The following is a 15,944-nucleotide window of genomic DNA, read 5'->3' as shown; positions in this document are numbered from 1 at the left end:
AGAGTGTCCTAACCTATGGCATTCTGGCATGGTTTGGGAGTAGCTCTGTAGCGGACAAAAAAGCTCTACAGAGAACCATTAAAATTCCCCAGAATATCATCGGGCTCCAGCTACCAACCCTGGATGACATCTTCATATCCCGCTGTCTAAGGAAGTCACACAGCATCCTGAGAGACTCTTCCCATCCTGCTTATAACTTTTTTGAACTGTTACCATCTGGCAGAAGATATAGAACAATTAAGACTCGGACCACACGTTTTCTGAATAGTTTTTATCCCAGAGCTATAATTGCAATTAATAATGAGCTTAAAGACCACCAATAGTGAATAATTAGTTGGACTGTGTTACTTGGCCTGCGGTGTAGATGTTTGTATTTTTAGTGGGGGACTTTTAGTGGGTGGGGAGTGTTTGGGGAATTTTATGTGTGTGCATGTGTCTGGTCTCTGGGTGTCTGTGAATTTCGTTGTATGGGTATACTGTGTATATACTTACAATGACAATAAATTATTATTATTATTATTATTATTATTATTATTATTATTATTATTATTGTTGTTGTTGTTGTTGTTGTTGTTGTTGTTGTTGTTGTTGTTGTTGTGGCGGTGGTGGTGGTGGTAGTGGTGCACACTATGCTTGCATATTATGCTAACATACACTGTACCTTTGCTCCCCTGGAAAAAAAATCCTGCAAACACTCTTCATTCAGGGGCAGGGCATACTTTCATGCCCATGACCACAACAAACATTCATTCTCATGTACAAGCAGCAGAATGCTTCCATAGACTACTGCCAATTCTCAAACTTAAAAAAAGTTGGAAGGAAAGGAATTTTTGGACAGAGGAGGCTTTTGGGATAGTGAGAGGGTAATGTGGTAGTCAGGGGATGCTTCTACTATCCTCTCCCCACTTCCAACTTGGGAGGACGTCTGAGAAAATTATGAGGCAAACTGAGGCAAACCACTGAAGCTTTGACCATGAAGCTACCCTTCTGAGTAGCTACACAAGTCCCTTAGGGAATATGAGAAACTCTTTTTGAAGAGAGTGATATTTCAACGCAGACTTGAATCATCTTGCAATATATACTAAAGAAGCACCACAGACTCTTTGTGACTTTGGAATCACCCTTACTTTCTTTGCCTAGATCCAATCAAGACATAAAGCCAGCATATAGAGAGAGGAGAGCCCAAAATAGGGACATTTTTCTGAAAACAACTACTTAGTAAGGGCAATTGGTGAACACAGGCTAATCTTACCTGCTTCTGTTAGCTTAATTCTGCTTTGAAAAAGAAGATACTTAATGTTTTATAACAAAAGATGGAATTTGGATCTCACAGCAGAACACCTTTTGTACTTAGGGAATAGGGACACATCTAACCCATTCAGCAACAGTCTGAATAAGTGGAAGAAGGGACAGGTGACATTCACACGTGTCCAGCAACAATCAAGAAATAAAGCTCCAAAATAGGAACAACATGCTTTGTAACTGATATTAAAGCACATCAATTTTTCTAGGGTAGAAATACAGAGCACAGTTGTTTCTGAAGGGGCAGGACCCTTTCTCTGGTCACCCCATGATGCCCATTTTTAATTTTCATTTGGGACTACTTTGCTCAGAGAAGACTATAACTGAAATGTAATACTTTCTCCCACTGTTGCACAGATGAAAACTCAACACGCTTGAATATATTACTGAGTGCACCACCCCTGTGAAGGGCTCTTCATGATTCAAAATGAATGGGAAGCAAGATATCCTTGAAGATCAAATCAAATGGAAACCATGGATTTAGGACAAAGGATTAATGTTTCCTATATCTTTCCCCAAAATGCTATTATTACCTTGGTGTAAAGCATACAGGTACCCAAGGAATATAGAGTGGGTCATTCCAAGTCAAGCGTCTTCTTTTTTTTGACCAAGCTACTTCAATTTAACAAATTTTACAGAAGGGAGAAATGACAGCATCTTCCATTTGCAACTCCTCTCCTATTTTCCTACTGCCATCACCTGTCCTTTTTCTCTGGAGAGAAAATCCATTAAAGAAGGAAAAACGCACAATTTGTTTTTGTTTTTATTTTTGACTAGTAGTGCTAGAAACCACTTGTCTGGAAATGCCCAGTATCTGACCTAAAACACACAAAGAAGGAAAGTGATGGCTTCAAAGTGTAAGAATTTCTTTTAAAAAATTATATCATTTTGAGGCCCACCTTGAAGGAAGCCGGGTGGGGGGTGACCATGCATCCTGCTTTACAGAACACTATTCTTTACTCACAAAGCTCTCAGAGAACAATCCGCTATTTGAATCATCTTCCCTTTGAAGGGCTATCTCATAAGTGTGAGTTTAAAAAATTAAAGTAAAGAGTGCAAGCACTCTGCAGACTGAGTAGGCACACAGATCACTTAATCACAGTTGTCCCCCTGCCAGCGGGATGTACGGTTCTTTAACTTAAATTATAATAGTTATTTCTAAATGTTTATGCATCTGAATTAGTATATGCAAATTAAATGCTTTTTTAAAGAGACTCATAAGTGGCCACCCTCTGGCACCATTATAGATTTGCCTGAAAAGAAGCTGAAAATGTGATTGCACCATACTTTGAGCACTTAGCATATATAGTAGTTTTAGGAGATGAACCACACCAACTGCACAAACCACATAGGCAAGGATTTAAACCCCTTCCTTGACAATTTAACCTTATATAACTTTTTTTAAATTTAGAAATCTTTAATCATAGATGGCTTGTGACATGAAGAGGTGGAGTGAGACACGCTCCTGAACAGACCATAAGCCACCACAAGATGGAATTCTGATCTCACAGCTGATCACTTTTTGTACTTAGGTAACAGGGACACACCTAACACATTCAGCAACCTTCACAGGTTCCATAATCACATGGTGGAAGAGCGGACATGTGTCATTCACACATGTACATCAACAATCAACCATTTTAATGCATCTCCAAAGTATCTTTAGGTGAGAAACAGGAACAAAATTGAGGGCAGCCGTTTACCATACTCAGGAACAAGAGAAGGCCTGTTAGGAAACCAGATTAATTCAAATATACCATTTGCCTTCCTTTTCATGAATTTAGAAAGTTAATTTAAAGAAGAATCCATTTAATAACATGCAGAGCAGTGGGAGGATGATATTCAGAGATCCAGAACCGGAATCATCATGGGTTCCTGTACATCATCCTACCACTGCTCAGTTATGTATAACTTCAGTATGTCATTATTTTCATTCTTTTTCAGAATAGTATGCCAAGTTTCTCTAGCAGCTTTACTGGCACAGTTTCAACAGAGTTGTCTTTCTCAAAAACCTTTTGTCACCTGATTGCTCTTTCTTCCCACACATTTTCTCTGGGAGAAAAGGTCTTTTGGTAAAGATCAGTTGCATCCTCCAGCATTGATTTGTCTGCACAAACTGTATAACTTTTTTGTTGATTATTTGTTGTTGCTTTGTTTTGTTTTGTTTTGGGGGTGTCAGCTTTTGGTTGACCAAAAACGTGCTTATGAAATGTTAAGGCCATAAAACAAAATCTAGCAAGATGGGCTTAAATGTTTGCCCAGGCATCTGGTCTTCAGTCATTCTCCATGTCTGAACTGGTTCTTTTATGTTACCAGAGCTTGTAAAGTTGCTCTTTTTAAAAAAAATATAGTTGCAATAATTATCAATTCAAAGTGCCAGAAGAAGTTGTTACTTTCTTGAGTTGACTTCGCTATCCTATATCTCAAAACTAACTACAATAGTCACTTTTAGTTCCTTTTCTTTGAGAATGTGGGAATAGCACAAGCCCCTAGCTTATAGTGCAGAAACATACCCTCCACTCATCCATCTTGTCACTTGTCTCAACGACCACAATATAGCAGGAGGCAGCAGGAAGATAGTTCTCCTCCACATTTTAACAAGACTACACTTCTATAACTAAAGTCACACCACAAAAGGAGCAATGTTATTCCTTGTTAAGTTTAAATCATGATGTAACATAATTCTACTTTAGTTACAGAGAAGAGGAACCAACTATAACTATTTATTTTGCATCCTTGTACTTCCACACTCTGTATGCTGTTTGGTAATACCCTCCAATTTTTCATGGTTCATTTTCTTGGAACTTGGAACTTCTGGAACTTCTGAAGCTGATGTTCAGAAATAAAAGAGCTACAAGGCATATATAGAGAGAGTCATCTATTTATTTGCATTATGACTATAATTTACTACAGCCATGCAACATGCCAAAAATGGTTACACTGCCATCATGTGACTATGCAGGAATAGTGCATCCAAGGGAAGGGGGGATACAGCTATATACAGTAGATATTCTTTTCTTTTTTTAAAAAATCTATAAGCTTATTGAATGATTGATTGATCAATTGATTTACTAAGGTTTAACTATATAAGCCACTTTGGTTGGCATCTTATATATTGGGAAGAAAAAGAAAATATACCACCAAGAAAGAAGTCAAAAGAACAATGTGCTTGTGGTGATTTATATGTATTGATGTAAAGTTAGAAAGAATTTGTATAATTTCATAAAAGCACAGCTCATTTTACCACACCAGAAGGACTTTGTGACTGCTCAGTTGTTGTGGATGAGCAACTACAAGGCCACTGGGTTTTTTAAATCTTTTAATGGGATGTAGAATAGAAAGCTACTTCAAACACAGGGCATACTTGTACAAGACATCTCTGGCTTTGTAGAACCCTGGAGTTCTAGTGCCTTTATTTGTAACAATCTGGAAGCAAATTAGAAAGACTAGACTACTTACGAGCAAATCGTGAAAGCGGCCGAGCAGATTTGTCTCCTGCTTCGTTTGCAACTGAAAGAGAAGATAAAGCTCTTAGTAAGAAGTACATATTTGAAGCAATATTAAGATACAAATTCCAAATTTCCCAATAAGCTGATAACAAGAAGTTCAATGATGGGCAGCTGTAGCACTCCAGATGTGTTCACAACTTCCATTAATCCTAGCCCGCATAGCGAATAGTGAGGGACTTGGGGATACACAGTTTAAATACATCTGGAGGGCCACAGGTCCCCAAACCTGGTATGAAGAGCCAGACACATGAAAGTACACACATGATACATACAAACAAACCACAACAGATCTTTATTTAGATGTCTCATTCAACTCAGTAAGATTAGGGCTTAAAGCATCAACAGACTTACCTGGTGGTTAGTCTCAATAAACCCAGTGGGACATACTTATGAGGAAACATGTATAGGTTTATCCTATAAAACTGCTGTTGTACTAGACAGCCATTATAAGCTACTTTATTTTAGCATAGAGGGGGAGAAATCAAATAAACCCCCCCACAAGCACATCTCTCCTCACCTTGCAGTAAAAGTATTTCTCAAAAGCTGTTCTTTAAGAAAAGTGTTGCCTGCCTCATTCTGTGTAGAGTAGGTCCACCTTGGAAAGATGGAAGCCCCAATAAACACATTTTCCCAATACCTCCTACACCAGCATTTATTTATAAAGAAACTCAAGGCTTACTATGGTTCAGAACCTTGGACAGCTCATGTACAATTCAGATTGAAACTCAGAGTGGCTTTACTGCATTCATGCCATTGTAGCCCCCAACTTCTGGTGAAAGAAAGTACTAAAATATGCCAGATCCAAGTCTGCAAACAGAGCCACAAAGCTGGCATAAAGTTAGGCCAAAGCAAGGTGATTAACAACATCTGAATGCTGGAATAGCTGAGCCAACTTCACCTGCCCTAGGTAAAGGTAAAGGTTCCCCTTGACAATTTTTGTCCAGTCGTGTTCGACTCTAGGGGGCGGTGCTCATCCCCGTTTCCAAGCCATAGAGCCAGCGTTTGTCCGAAGACAATCTTCTGTGGTCACATGGCCAGTGCGACTTAGACACAGAACGCTGTTACCTTCCCACCAAGGTGGTCCCTATTTATCTACTCGCATTTGCATGCTTTCGAACTACTAGGTGGGCGGGAGCTGGGACAAGCGACGGGCGCTCACTCCGTCACGTGGATTCGATCTTACAGCTGAAGATCTACAGACCTTAGAGCACAGAGACTTCTGTGGTTTAACCCACAGCGCCACCACGCCCCTCTCACCTACCCTAATGTCACTCAATTGGCCTTCAAATATCTTGGCTAGAAAAAACTGTTCTGTTACTGTGCTTTGGGGGAAATAACACAGATGTGGATCAAACAGTCCTAAATACTTTTCTTGCTGAACAAAAAAGTTTAATAAGTGTGGATTTAGGACCACCACTCTCACACCGAGCTGCCTCTTAGAGCCTGGACAAGTTTTTTGTTTTTTTGTTTTGGACCATTTCTAGAAACCCACAGCCAAGATAAGAACTGTTCATACTAGCTACTGAGATGATCCTGAGACTTTCATCACCAAGAATGTCTTTTAAAAGTTCTGCTCTTAGACTTATGTGGATTAAACCCCAAGTCAGAAATGAATATAGTATCTGGACTGCAATCCTGTATCCCCTGGCCCTGAGAGAATATCCCTTTGAACTAAGTGGGGATGGTCTTCTCAGGAGACATTTATAGAATTGCTCTGCAAATTTTCCTTTTCATTTCTACCCACCATTCCTTAAAAGAGCTTAAAACAGCCTTCATGAGAGGTTTAATCCATACGAATCTAAGAGCAGAACTTTGAAATGTCCTTTTTGGAGTGACAATGTCTTATATTTAAAAGTACCTTATATTTAAGACATTGTTATGTCAGTAAGTATCCTATTGAGCCTTTACAGTCTGGAAGGCCCCACTGGCATAGAAATGTGTAACTGTGCTCTTTGTCATTATACAAGCAGGACACACCATAAACTGGCAGGACACACCATAAACTTAATGCAAGAATTGTCTTACTGTTAGTATATGCCATGTAGACCCAGAGTTTCATGTGGCTTGGTACCAAACTTGGAAAAAGTTTATTTTTGGACTACAGCTATTTATTTATTCATTCAATTTTTATGCTATCTTTCTCCTGATATAGAGACAGATAAATCATAAATCATTAACAACAAATACAGTTCAGAACGTAATGATTGAAACTTATTACTAATCATAACTAAAACAGGCTCATTGAATCAGTGGAACTTCACTAAATTCCCACTGATTCAATGATTCAGTGCAACTCTACTTGCAGCTTAATACCAGATTTCAGCCAGTAAATGATAATTTTTTTAAAAAAGTAAAGATTCAATAATATTTAAGAAATTATAATAAAACCAGTTTTAAAACATGAAAGGTGCATATGAGAGGCAACAAAAATTTACAATGCTTTCCAGTAAAACTCAGTTGCGTTCAGTTGTTCAAAACCTGCAGAGAAAGAGAGGTCTCTACCCATCACCTGAAGGATAGTGCAGAAGTGATCCACCTGGGAGTAGCCACAAAAAAGGCCCTTTCTTGGGTCTACACTGAATATGTCTGTGAAAGTGGCAGGATCAAGGGAAGGACCTCTACTGGAAATCTTTAAACCTAGAGAGGATTGTATAGGGAGACACAGTCATTCAGACTGCCTGGACCCATATGGTCATTCTGGAAGTTCTGTAAGCAGGGCAACAGTCAATGTGTTAGACCAGCAGTCAATGAAGTTTTTATAACAGAGTTAGTCTGGCCATTCCATATTCTAGAAGGTATAACTGGCTATCTTTTTGTAGTGCCTTCATGGCCACAGAGATGCCTGAGACCACAGAGCAGAGAGCTGTAACTTAGAAAAAGAGAGAAAATGCCTATTAAAAGAAGCACTTTTATCCATCAACAACAGACTCATGCTGCGTGAGTTCAAGGACTGAGTTCAGCTGCAGATCATGTGGCTAGTCCAAATTTTGGGCATTGCAAGCTTTTTCCTTCATCCCTATTTTTTCCCTGCTTCTTTAACATTTGTATTTTTAGCTATCACATACAAGAAAATAAGTATCAAGAACACAGTTTGGAAGAGTTATGCCCCCCACAGCTCCCAGAATCCCAAGATACTGGTTGAGGAACTCTGGGAAACTGCAACACAGACAAGCATGACCTGAAATAGAACATATGGAATAATCAAGAGAGAGAACAAAGCTGATCATATTTTTGTCAATGTTTTCATTGACTTGAATTCCACAGAGACACAAACGAATTCATTTAGCTTCAGATTAATCAAGCACACAAATCTTTAAGATTCTATAACTATTTTATGTTTCATAAATATAGATTCTGTATCGACCTATCTGTACTTTGTTTGCTTGCTTGCTTATTTCTACCTCATTGTTCTTCTTAAAAGGATCCAGGGTGGCTTATATCTTTAAAAGGGCAATATTTTTACCACCTAACTTGAACAGTTCTGGAAATATTGACAGCCTATGTGCTAGTGAAGAATTGTAATTGGATCAAGTAGAAGAGATGCCCTTCTGTGGATTTTGGAGGCTGAGTATACCCAGGCATACCTTCTGATGACTAAAATCAGAATGCAATTTTTCAGGGTGAGTGCTAATACATTTCTGAAAATATATTCTTACTAGCCCAGAGGCCAGTGTACAATATCTCTACATGTACTGCCTCTCATACACAAACTCACTCACAATCTTTATCTTCATTCTGCAATTTTATCTTTGAATGCTGTGCTTGGAAAACAAATCTTCCACTGCAAATTCTATGTGGATATTTTGCCCTTTAAAAATCTAGGTCAATATTTATTTTACACATTAATACTACAGTGACATTTTTTAATCCAAGAACTCAGAACCAGTCTGCCAATTCCTGAAAACATTATATGTCAAGTGGAAAGGGACATAAGGCTCTTTTTAGATTATTTGTTTTCCCATACATGTAGTTAAATCCAGCTAAATGTAAAATGACAGTATAGTTCTATATAAGTAAGTCCATAGTGTCAGTAAGATCTGTCTAACATAAATGTATCCAGAATTATAGACTTAGGCCTTAAAGACCAATAGAGCTTTCACATACTATCCATTCAATATGTCACATCTTAATGTTAAACAGTAATCAATGCTTACAGATACTGTAGTACACTCAACCACCTTGTCACTGGACACTTCAGTAACAGAATTGTCAACTGGCCAGAAATGTGTGGGTTCTGTCAAGATTTTGCTCTTTGGCTTGTTTCCAGCATTTTAGGATTGAAAACTGGGACAGGAAAAGAATACACTATTCTTGTATGGTAGCCTTTAGAGAAAGGTGCTGAATTATTCAGCTACCTAGATCCGAATATCTCTGCAAGGCAGCACAGCTGCCGCACATCCATTCAGCCCTCCCCTGGACCAGCTGGTCCACTGACCTGTTGTTGCATGCCACTGCACCTTCCAGGAATAATCAAATATTTCTGGGTGAATAACAACTGCAAATTCAACCAGGACAAACTGCCAGGGTGTGACACATAAAAGCCTTCATCCAACCAGTATAACCTCCCATGTGACCATGCCCCTGGATTGCAATGCCAGTATTTGGCACCACATTAGTACTTATATATGGAATATTTCTTAAACTGAATAGCAAAAAAAGCATATTTACGTGGACATTTTCCCATCTAATTTATTATTTTATCTCATTCTTTCACTGAAATGTCATGTACAAAAATATACTCTGTAGGCTTTATATAAAGTGATTTGAAACTGCAAAAGAGATAAATGCTGCATATAAAGCTACTGTTGACATGGAAAATTCTATTAAGTCCTATGGGCTTGTTTGCTTTGTTTCCCAAAGGAATTCAAAGCCACCATCTTTATATAGCATCTGCATCACATCATTGCCACAGTGGCAAACTTGAAAATTATTTCACTCGTTAAGAGTACTGGAGATGATTTTCCCTGCAACTTTCCTGCTATTAACACGACTCATTCACTCTTCCTTTCCTTTTTGAAAACATATCTTACAAACTACTTCAGTCTTATTTTTATTCTCAAAGGTGAACCTGTCTTTGTTTTTAAATTGTCAGCTTGTAATAATTTATGTTGAGGTTTCTTTGCCATTAAAGGGAATTAATTTGAGACATGAAAATAAACAGTATTATCTCAAGTATGGAGATGGGGATTGTGATATTTTAATGTAATGTTACATTAAATTATGTTATGTTATTTCCTGCTCTTCTGTCCATGGACATTTGAAATGAATTACAATATTAAAAACACTATGGCATTTTAAAAGAAATGAAGAAACTGTTATGAAGAAACTCTTCATAAAAGTAAATAGTTTAAGACAGCCTTGTGCTCAGTTGCTTTAGATTGCAGCTCCCATCAGCCTTAGGCAGCATTATTAATAAAAAAGGAAAGAAAACAATTATACTATACTATTCAAAACTTAGAATTAGAACAGGAATTGTTTGTTGGTAAATATGATTTGAAGGTATACAATTCAATTAAATATTTGGGTACAGATATTTTAAAGGATATTCAGAAAATAAAATAACATAATTATAATGAATTAAAAAGGGATATTAAAAATAAGTTACAAGAATATTCTAATTTGAAACTTTCTTGGTTTGGAAGGATTGCCTTGATGAAAATGAAAATTTTACCAAAGTTTAATTTTTTTATTTATGAAGTTACTGATACAATTATCAGAAGATGATTTCAAGTTCTGGCAAGGATTGATTAATAGATATTGTAATGAAGGTAAACAAGCTAGAATAAATAAAAAGTACTGGTACAAGATGCAAAAAAATGAGGTATAGGGATACCCAATGTTAAACATTATTACATAGCCAATCAATTGAAATCATATATAATCCAGAAAGGCTAATTTGGTGGGAAATGGAATCATTAGAGTTAGAACAGTGGTTCTTAACCTTTTTGAAAGAAACGCCCCCTTGAACCATTGAGGAAGTTATCATCGCCCCCCTCCCCGCGGTAATGATATCTTATTTATTTATTTATTTATTTATTTATTTATTTATTTATTTATTTATTTAAGACACTTAAATCCAATGACCCCTGAAAACAAAATTCAATTCCAAGAAAATGAAATGCCCCCCAAAAGTAACATTTAATGATTTAGTTGCAAGCGAATTTTAAGACTCAAAAAGAAATATAAAAAGGGCATAAAAACAAACCGCAATGCAGGAACTAAAAATTTCAAGACGAAAACTCTGAAACTAAATTAAGATTGGAGGAAAATATATATTCATGCACATTGTTAAAAGGCTGCAGCCATCTTCACAGGTTTTGCTTGCTCCAGCGCCCCCCTACCGCCCCCTTCTGCTCCAGCGCCCCCACGCCGCCCCTTTTCGTTCTACCGCCCCCCTGAAAAATGAAATCGCCCCCTGGGGGGCATTATCGCCCACGTTAAGAACCACTGAGTTAGAAGACAATATTGAAAAATATTTCTTTGGGACTGTCAAAAAATTCAAATTAAGTAAGATTAACAACCCCTATTTAAAGATCATGCTAAATGTATGGTATAAATATTTTTTTAAAAGTCTGTGTCCCCTAATTCAGCTTTAAGGTTAGCAACCAAAATAGAAAATTTTCCTGCTTATCTGAAGGTTCTTGAAAAATTATTTAGGATGAAGCGGGTGAGTAGACTAAAAGACTGGATGGAAAAAATGAGATTGAAGAAACAAATGAAACAAATTCTTCAAAGTAAGGATCTAATTTGGTTAAATTATGAATAATTAGAGAAATGGACTAAAGAATGGATAAAGAATAATAATAAATGTAGAGAATATACAAAATATGATCAGTTCCTTTTAACCAATGAAGATATACAAAAGGATGATTCAATGAAAGGTGTAGTAAGTAAACATATAAAATAATTCTGGAGTTAGAGGAAGATGAGACTGAGGGTGAAGGAATGAAACAAATATGGGGGCAAGATTTTAAAAAAGAAATAAAAGAAGAAGATTGGGAAATGATATGGAAAATGAGGCTATTACAATGTATGTCAGTGAGAATTTTAAAAATCTATAAAATAGTTTTAAGATGGTACTTAACACTGGTTAAATTGAGCAAACTATGTACTAAATATTTGAATGTTGGAAATGTGGTAATTAAATTGGTACATATTTTCATTTGTGGTGGGAGTGTGAAAAGGCACAAAAATTTTGGAAACAAATTACTAAGGAATTACAATATATTTTTAATAGAGATATAAAGTTGAATCCAGAAATGGCTCTGTTATCAATATTTGTTACTGAAGATTATGATTTTACAACTAGAGAATTGCTTACTAATTTATTGTTTGCTGTGGAATTAATTATAGTTAGGAACTGGAAGTCTAAATTTGAATTTCAACTGGAAGAATGGTACAATGAAGTTTGGAATCTTACTGTAAATGACAAATTGACTTGTATCCTAAAAGTGAAGAAAGGGGAGATTTTTAAAAGCCTTTTTAAAATTATATACAGGGTAGATTTATTGAATTTGTATTACTAAGAGGAAAAGGTAAAGTCCCAACACAAGGATCAATGCAGTTCTGAAAAGGAGGACAATGAAAAGAAGAGCTCTCTAGAAGGTCCCAATGTTGGTGGGGAGCATAATTATTTTAGTTTATATCTTGTATTTTGTAAAATTAAAAAACAAAAAAAAAACAATTATACTTCAGCACATTAGGAGATCACCAAGTTAGCCAAGCCTGATTTGAGACATGATGAGTAATGATACTGTAATATAGTGCCACCTGCTTTCTGTAGGGCATATGGAGAAATTGTATAACCATTTCTCTAAATGGCTACTAGCCGTAATTGCTATAAGGTACTTTCCACATTCAGAGATGATATGCAAATAAGTATACTTTTCAGGTAGATGAATGGAGCACAATATTGTTTTCTTGCCCTATAGTTTTCTTGCCTACCCTAGCAGTAACTTTCTAAAAGCATCTGGTTTACCACTGTGTAAAACAGTAAATACTAAGCAGTCAAATCTGGGTTATTATCCTAAAAGTACTACTTTTGACTGCTTTTTCATATTTAAGAGAATGTTGTGCAATTCATCCCCAGGGAAATATTTTCCTTAAATAAATGCAATTACAGTCACTAGAAACAACAATCCTAATGTGATGTTTTAGAGCAGTGGTCCCCAACCTTGGGCCTCCAGAAGTTGTTGGACTTCAACTCCCAGAAATCCTGGCCAGCAGAGGTGGTGATGAAGGATTCTGGGAGTGGTAGTCTAGAGCAGTGGTTCTCAACCCACATGTTCTTGGACTAAAACTGCCAGAAGCCTTCACCACTACTTGTGCTGGCCAGGATTTCTGGGAACTGTAATTAAAGAACATCTGGGGACCCAAGGTAGGGAACTGCCGCTTTAGAGATATTTCACACTTTGCCTAGCAATTTAGAAAAACAACAGGGGTTTATGATATGGGGTATAGGCTAAGGAGACTGCAAAGGCCACTGGGTGATTCATGTGCTCTGGCATGCTCAGGAATGCACATCTGCTCTTCAGTCTTCAAAGGGTCTGCTGTAGGAAATACTGGCAAAGAGCACTGTAACTGAAATCATAGGGGTGGGCAACCTCCAGAAGCCCAAGGACCACAAATGCCACCCTAAGCTTTGGAGGGCCCATATACCCCTATCCTCCATGCATGAAAGTGCTTTTATTTTACTCAAAAAGGATTCTTCCTTTGTTCACCCAGTTAAACAATACTATATGTTTAGTACAGTTAGAAGCAATACTCCCTCAAATGAAGAAAGATGTACAGTACTATGTCAAAGCATATCCAAAGCATATCACATCTGTATCTTGTATTCCACATCTTTTGTGATTGGTCTGTGGAGGCATGTGGTCTGTGGAGGCATGGGCTTCTGTGTCCAATGCTGAAGCAAGAGTCAGAGAAAATCACACTGGGGGAGGAAAATAGGCTAATTGCAGGGAATACATATTTTCTTTAATGTCTAGTTGCTATATAACATGAAGGGGCATTTGTCTTGTGATGAAAAAGTGAATTCTCCCAATTTCTCAATCTTCAGACCTCTGATCCATTCCCTAAGCATGTTAATAGATGAGAAGTTGAATTTCATGGCTTAGAGAGGAGGTCAGGATAGTTAAAGATGATCAATATTATACTTTGTACCATTGTACGATATGGTGTAGAACGTTATGGCATTATAACTACTAGTTGTTATTCTACAGGTTATTGATTAAATTGTGTTAGTCACTAAAACATTTGATTGCATGACTAATTCCACCTCCGATCTCCATCCTTTAAACCCCAAAGACAATTTTGTAGAGTTTACTCCACAGTTGCTGACTGGGTAGAGTAATCCTGAATTTAATTACAGTATCTCAAAATGTGAGAAGAATATTATCTTAGATAATGTTCCATGCCATATATAGTTATCCCCATTAGGCATGAATTTCAATCACTGGGTACTCTAGAAGTCATTAAATCTATGCAGTGCATGTAGGTTTCCAACACTGTATGTTGCTTTCAGTAGCTGGAAGTGGAAATTGAGAGGCTGAAAAATACAGATTTATGGCAAATGTATGCAAGTGCTATACTGATGAAAACAACTTTTCTTGAATGTCTACCTGTCATGGAACTTTTAAATTATCCTGTAGGAAAATGGGCAGAACATTTAATTACAGACACAGACCCAAATCCTATTAATTAAATTTGTTGTTTAGTCGTTGTCATGTCCGACTCTTTGTGACCCCTTGGACCAGAGCACGCCAGGCCCTCCTGTCTTCCACTACCTCCCAGAGTTGGGTCAAATTCATGTTAGTAGCTTTGATGACACTGTCCAACCATCTCATCCTCTGTCATCCCGTTCTCCTCTTGCATTCACACTTTCCCAATAGCAGGGTCTTTTCCAGGAAGATTTCTCTTCTCATGAGATGGCCAAAGTATTGGAGCCTGAGCTTCAGGATCTGCCCTTCCAGTGAACACTCAGGGTTGATTTCCACCAGAATGGATAGGTTTGTTCTCCTTGCAGCCCAGGGAACTTTCAAGAGTCTCCTCCAGAACCACAATTCAAAAGCATCAATTCTTCGGTGCTCAGCTTTCTTTATGATACAGCTCTCACTTCCATACTTCACTACTGGAAAAACCATAGCTTTAACTATGCAGACCTTTGTTGGCGAGGTGATGTCTCTGCTTTTTAAGATGCTGTCTAGGTTTGTCATCGCTTTCCTCCCAAGAAGCAGGTGCCTTTTAATTTCGTGGCTGCTGTCACCATCTGCAGTGATCATGGAGCCCAAGAAAGTAAAATCTGTCACTGCCTCCATATCTTCCCCTTCTATTTCCCAGGAGGTGATGGGACCAGTGGCCATGATCTTAGTTAGTTTTTTTTTGTTTTTGTTTTTTGGTTTTTTGATGTTCAGCTTCAGACTATTTTTGGTGCTCTCCTCTTTCACCCTCACTAAGAGGTTCTTTAATTCCTCGTCACTTTCTGCCATCAGAGTGGTATCATCTGCATATTGGAGGTTGTTGATATTTCTTCCAGTAGTCTTAATTCCGGTTTGGGATTCCTCCAGTCCAGCTTTTTGCATGATGTATTCTGCATATGCGTTAAATATGCAGGGAGACAACATACAGCCTTGTCATACTCCATTCCCAATTTTGAACCAATCAGTTGGTCCATATCCAGTTCTAACTGTTGCTTCCTGCCCCACATATAGATTTCTCAGGAGATGGGTGGTCAGGCACTCCCATTTCTTTAAGAACTTCCCATAGTTTGCTGAGGTCCACACAGTCAAAAGCTTCTGCATACAGGTATGCCATCACCTTCACTGGCCTCGTTGTTAGCCATTCTTTGTAAAGCCCACTTGACTTCAATCTCCAGGACGTCTGGCTCAACATGAGCAACCACACTGTCTGGGTTGTCCAGAACATCCAGATCATTCTGATATAATTCGGCTGTGTTTTCTTGCCACCTCTCCTTTGTGTTTTCTGCCCTATGGAGGATCTTCGCTGGACAGTGAGTTTACAGCCCCTTGGAACGCATTAAATGGGTTTTAATGCGTTTCAATGGGTTTTTTCTTTTCGCATTACGACATTTTTGTTCTACAGCGATTTTGCGGGAACGAATTAATGTTGTAATGT

The 15,944-nt window shown here is 37.7% G+C and overlaps 1 protein-coding gene across 10 annotated transcripts in view; it reads right to left on the bottom strand.

Annotated features, from left to right (window-relative positions):
* Positions 1–15,944, bottom strand: part of PDE1C (phosphodiesterase 1C) — a 480,765-nt gene that overhangs the window by 300,717 nt on the left and 164,104 nt on the right. For all 10 annotated transcript variants that reach the window (XR_013537380.1, XR_013537381.1, XR_013537377.1 and 7 more), the window contains exon 2: positions 4,762–4,812. Coding sequence is in view for 2 of the 10 variants with exons in the window: in XM_073003805.2 (XP_072859906.2) it covers positions 4,762–4,812 (51 nt within the window). In the remaining 8 variants the exon portion in view is untranslated. The remainder of the gene's footprint in view (positions 1–4,761; positions 4,813–15,944) is intronic.

The sequence above is a fragment of the Pogona vitticeps genome, chromosome 6 (assembly GCF_051106095.1).
Source record: "Pogona vitticeps strain Pit_001003342236 chromosome 6, PviZW2.1, whole genome shotgun sequence".
NCBI classification, from domain to species: Eukaryota; Metazoa; Chordata; class Lepidosauria; order Squamata; family Agamidae; genus Pogona; species Pogona vitticeps.
The sequence above is the reverse complement of the archived record's forward strand: the minus strand, read 5'-3'. Positions and strand labels throughout refer to the sequence as shown.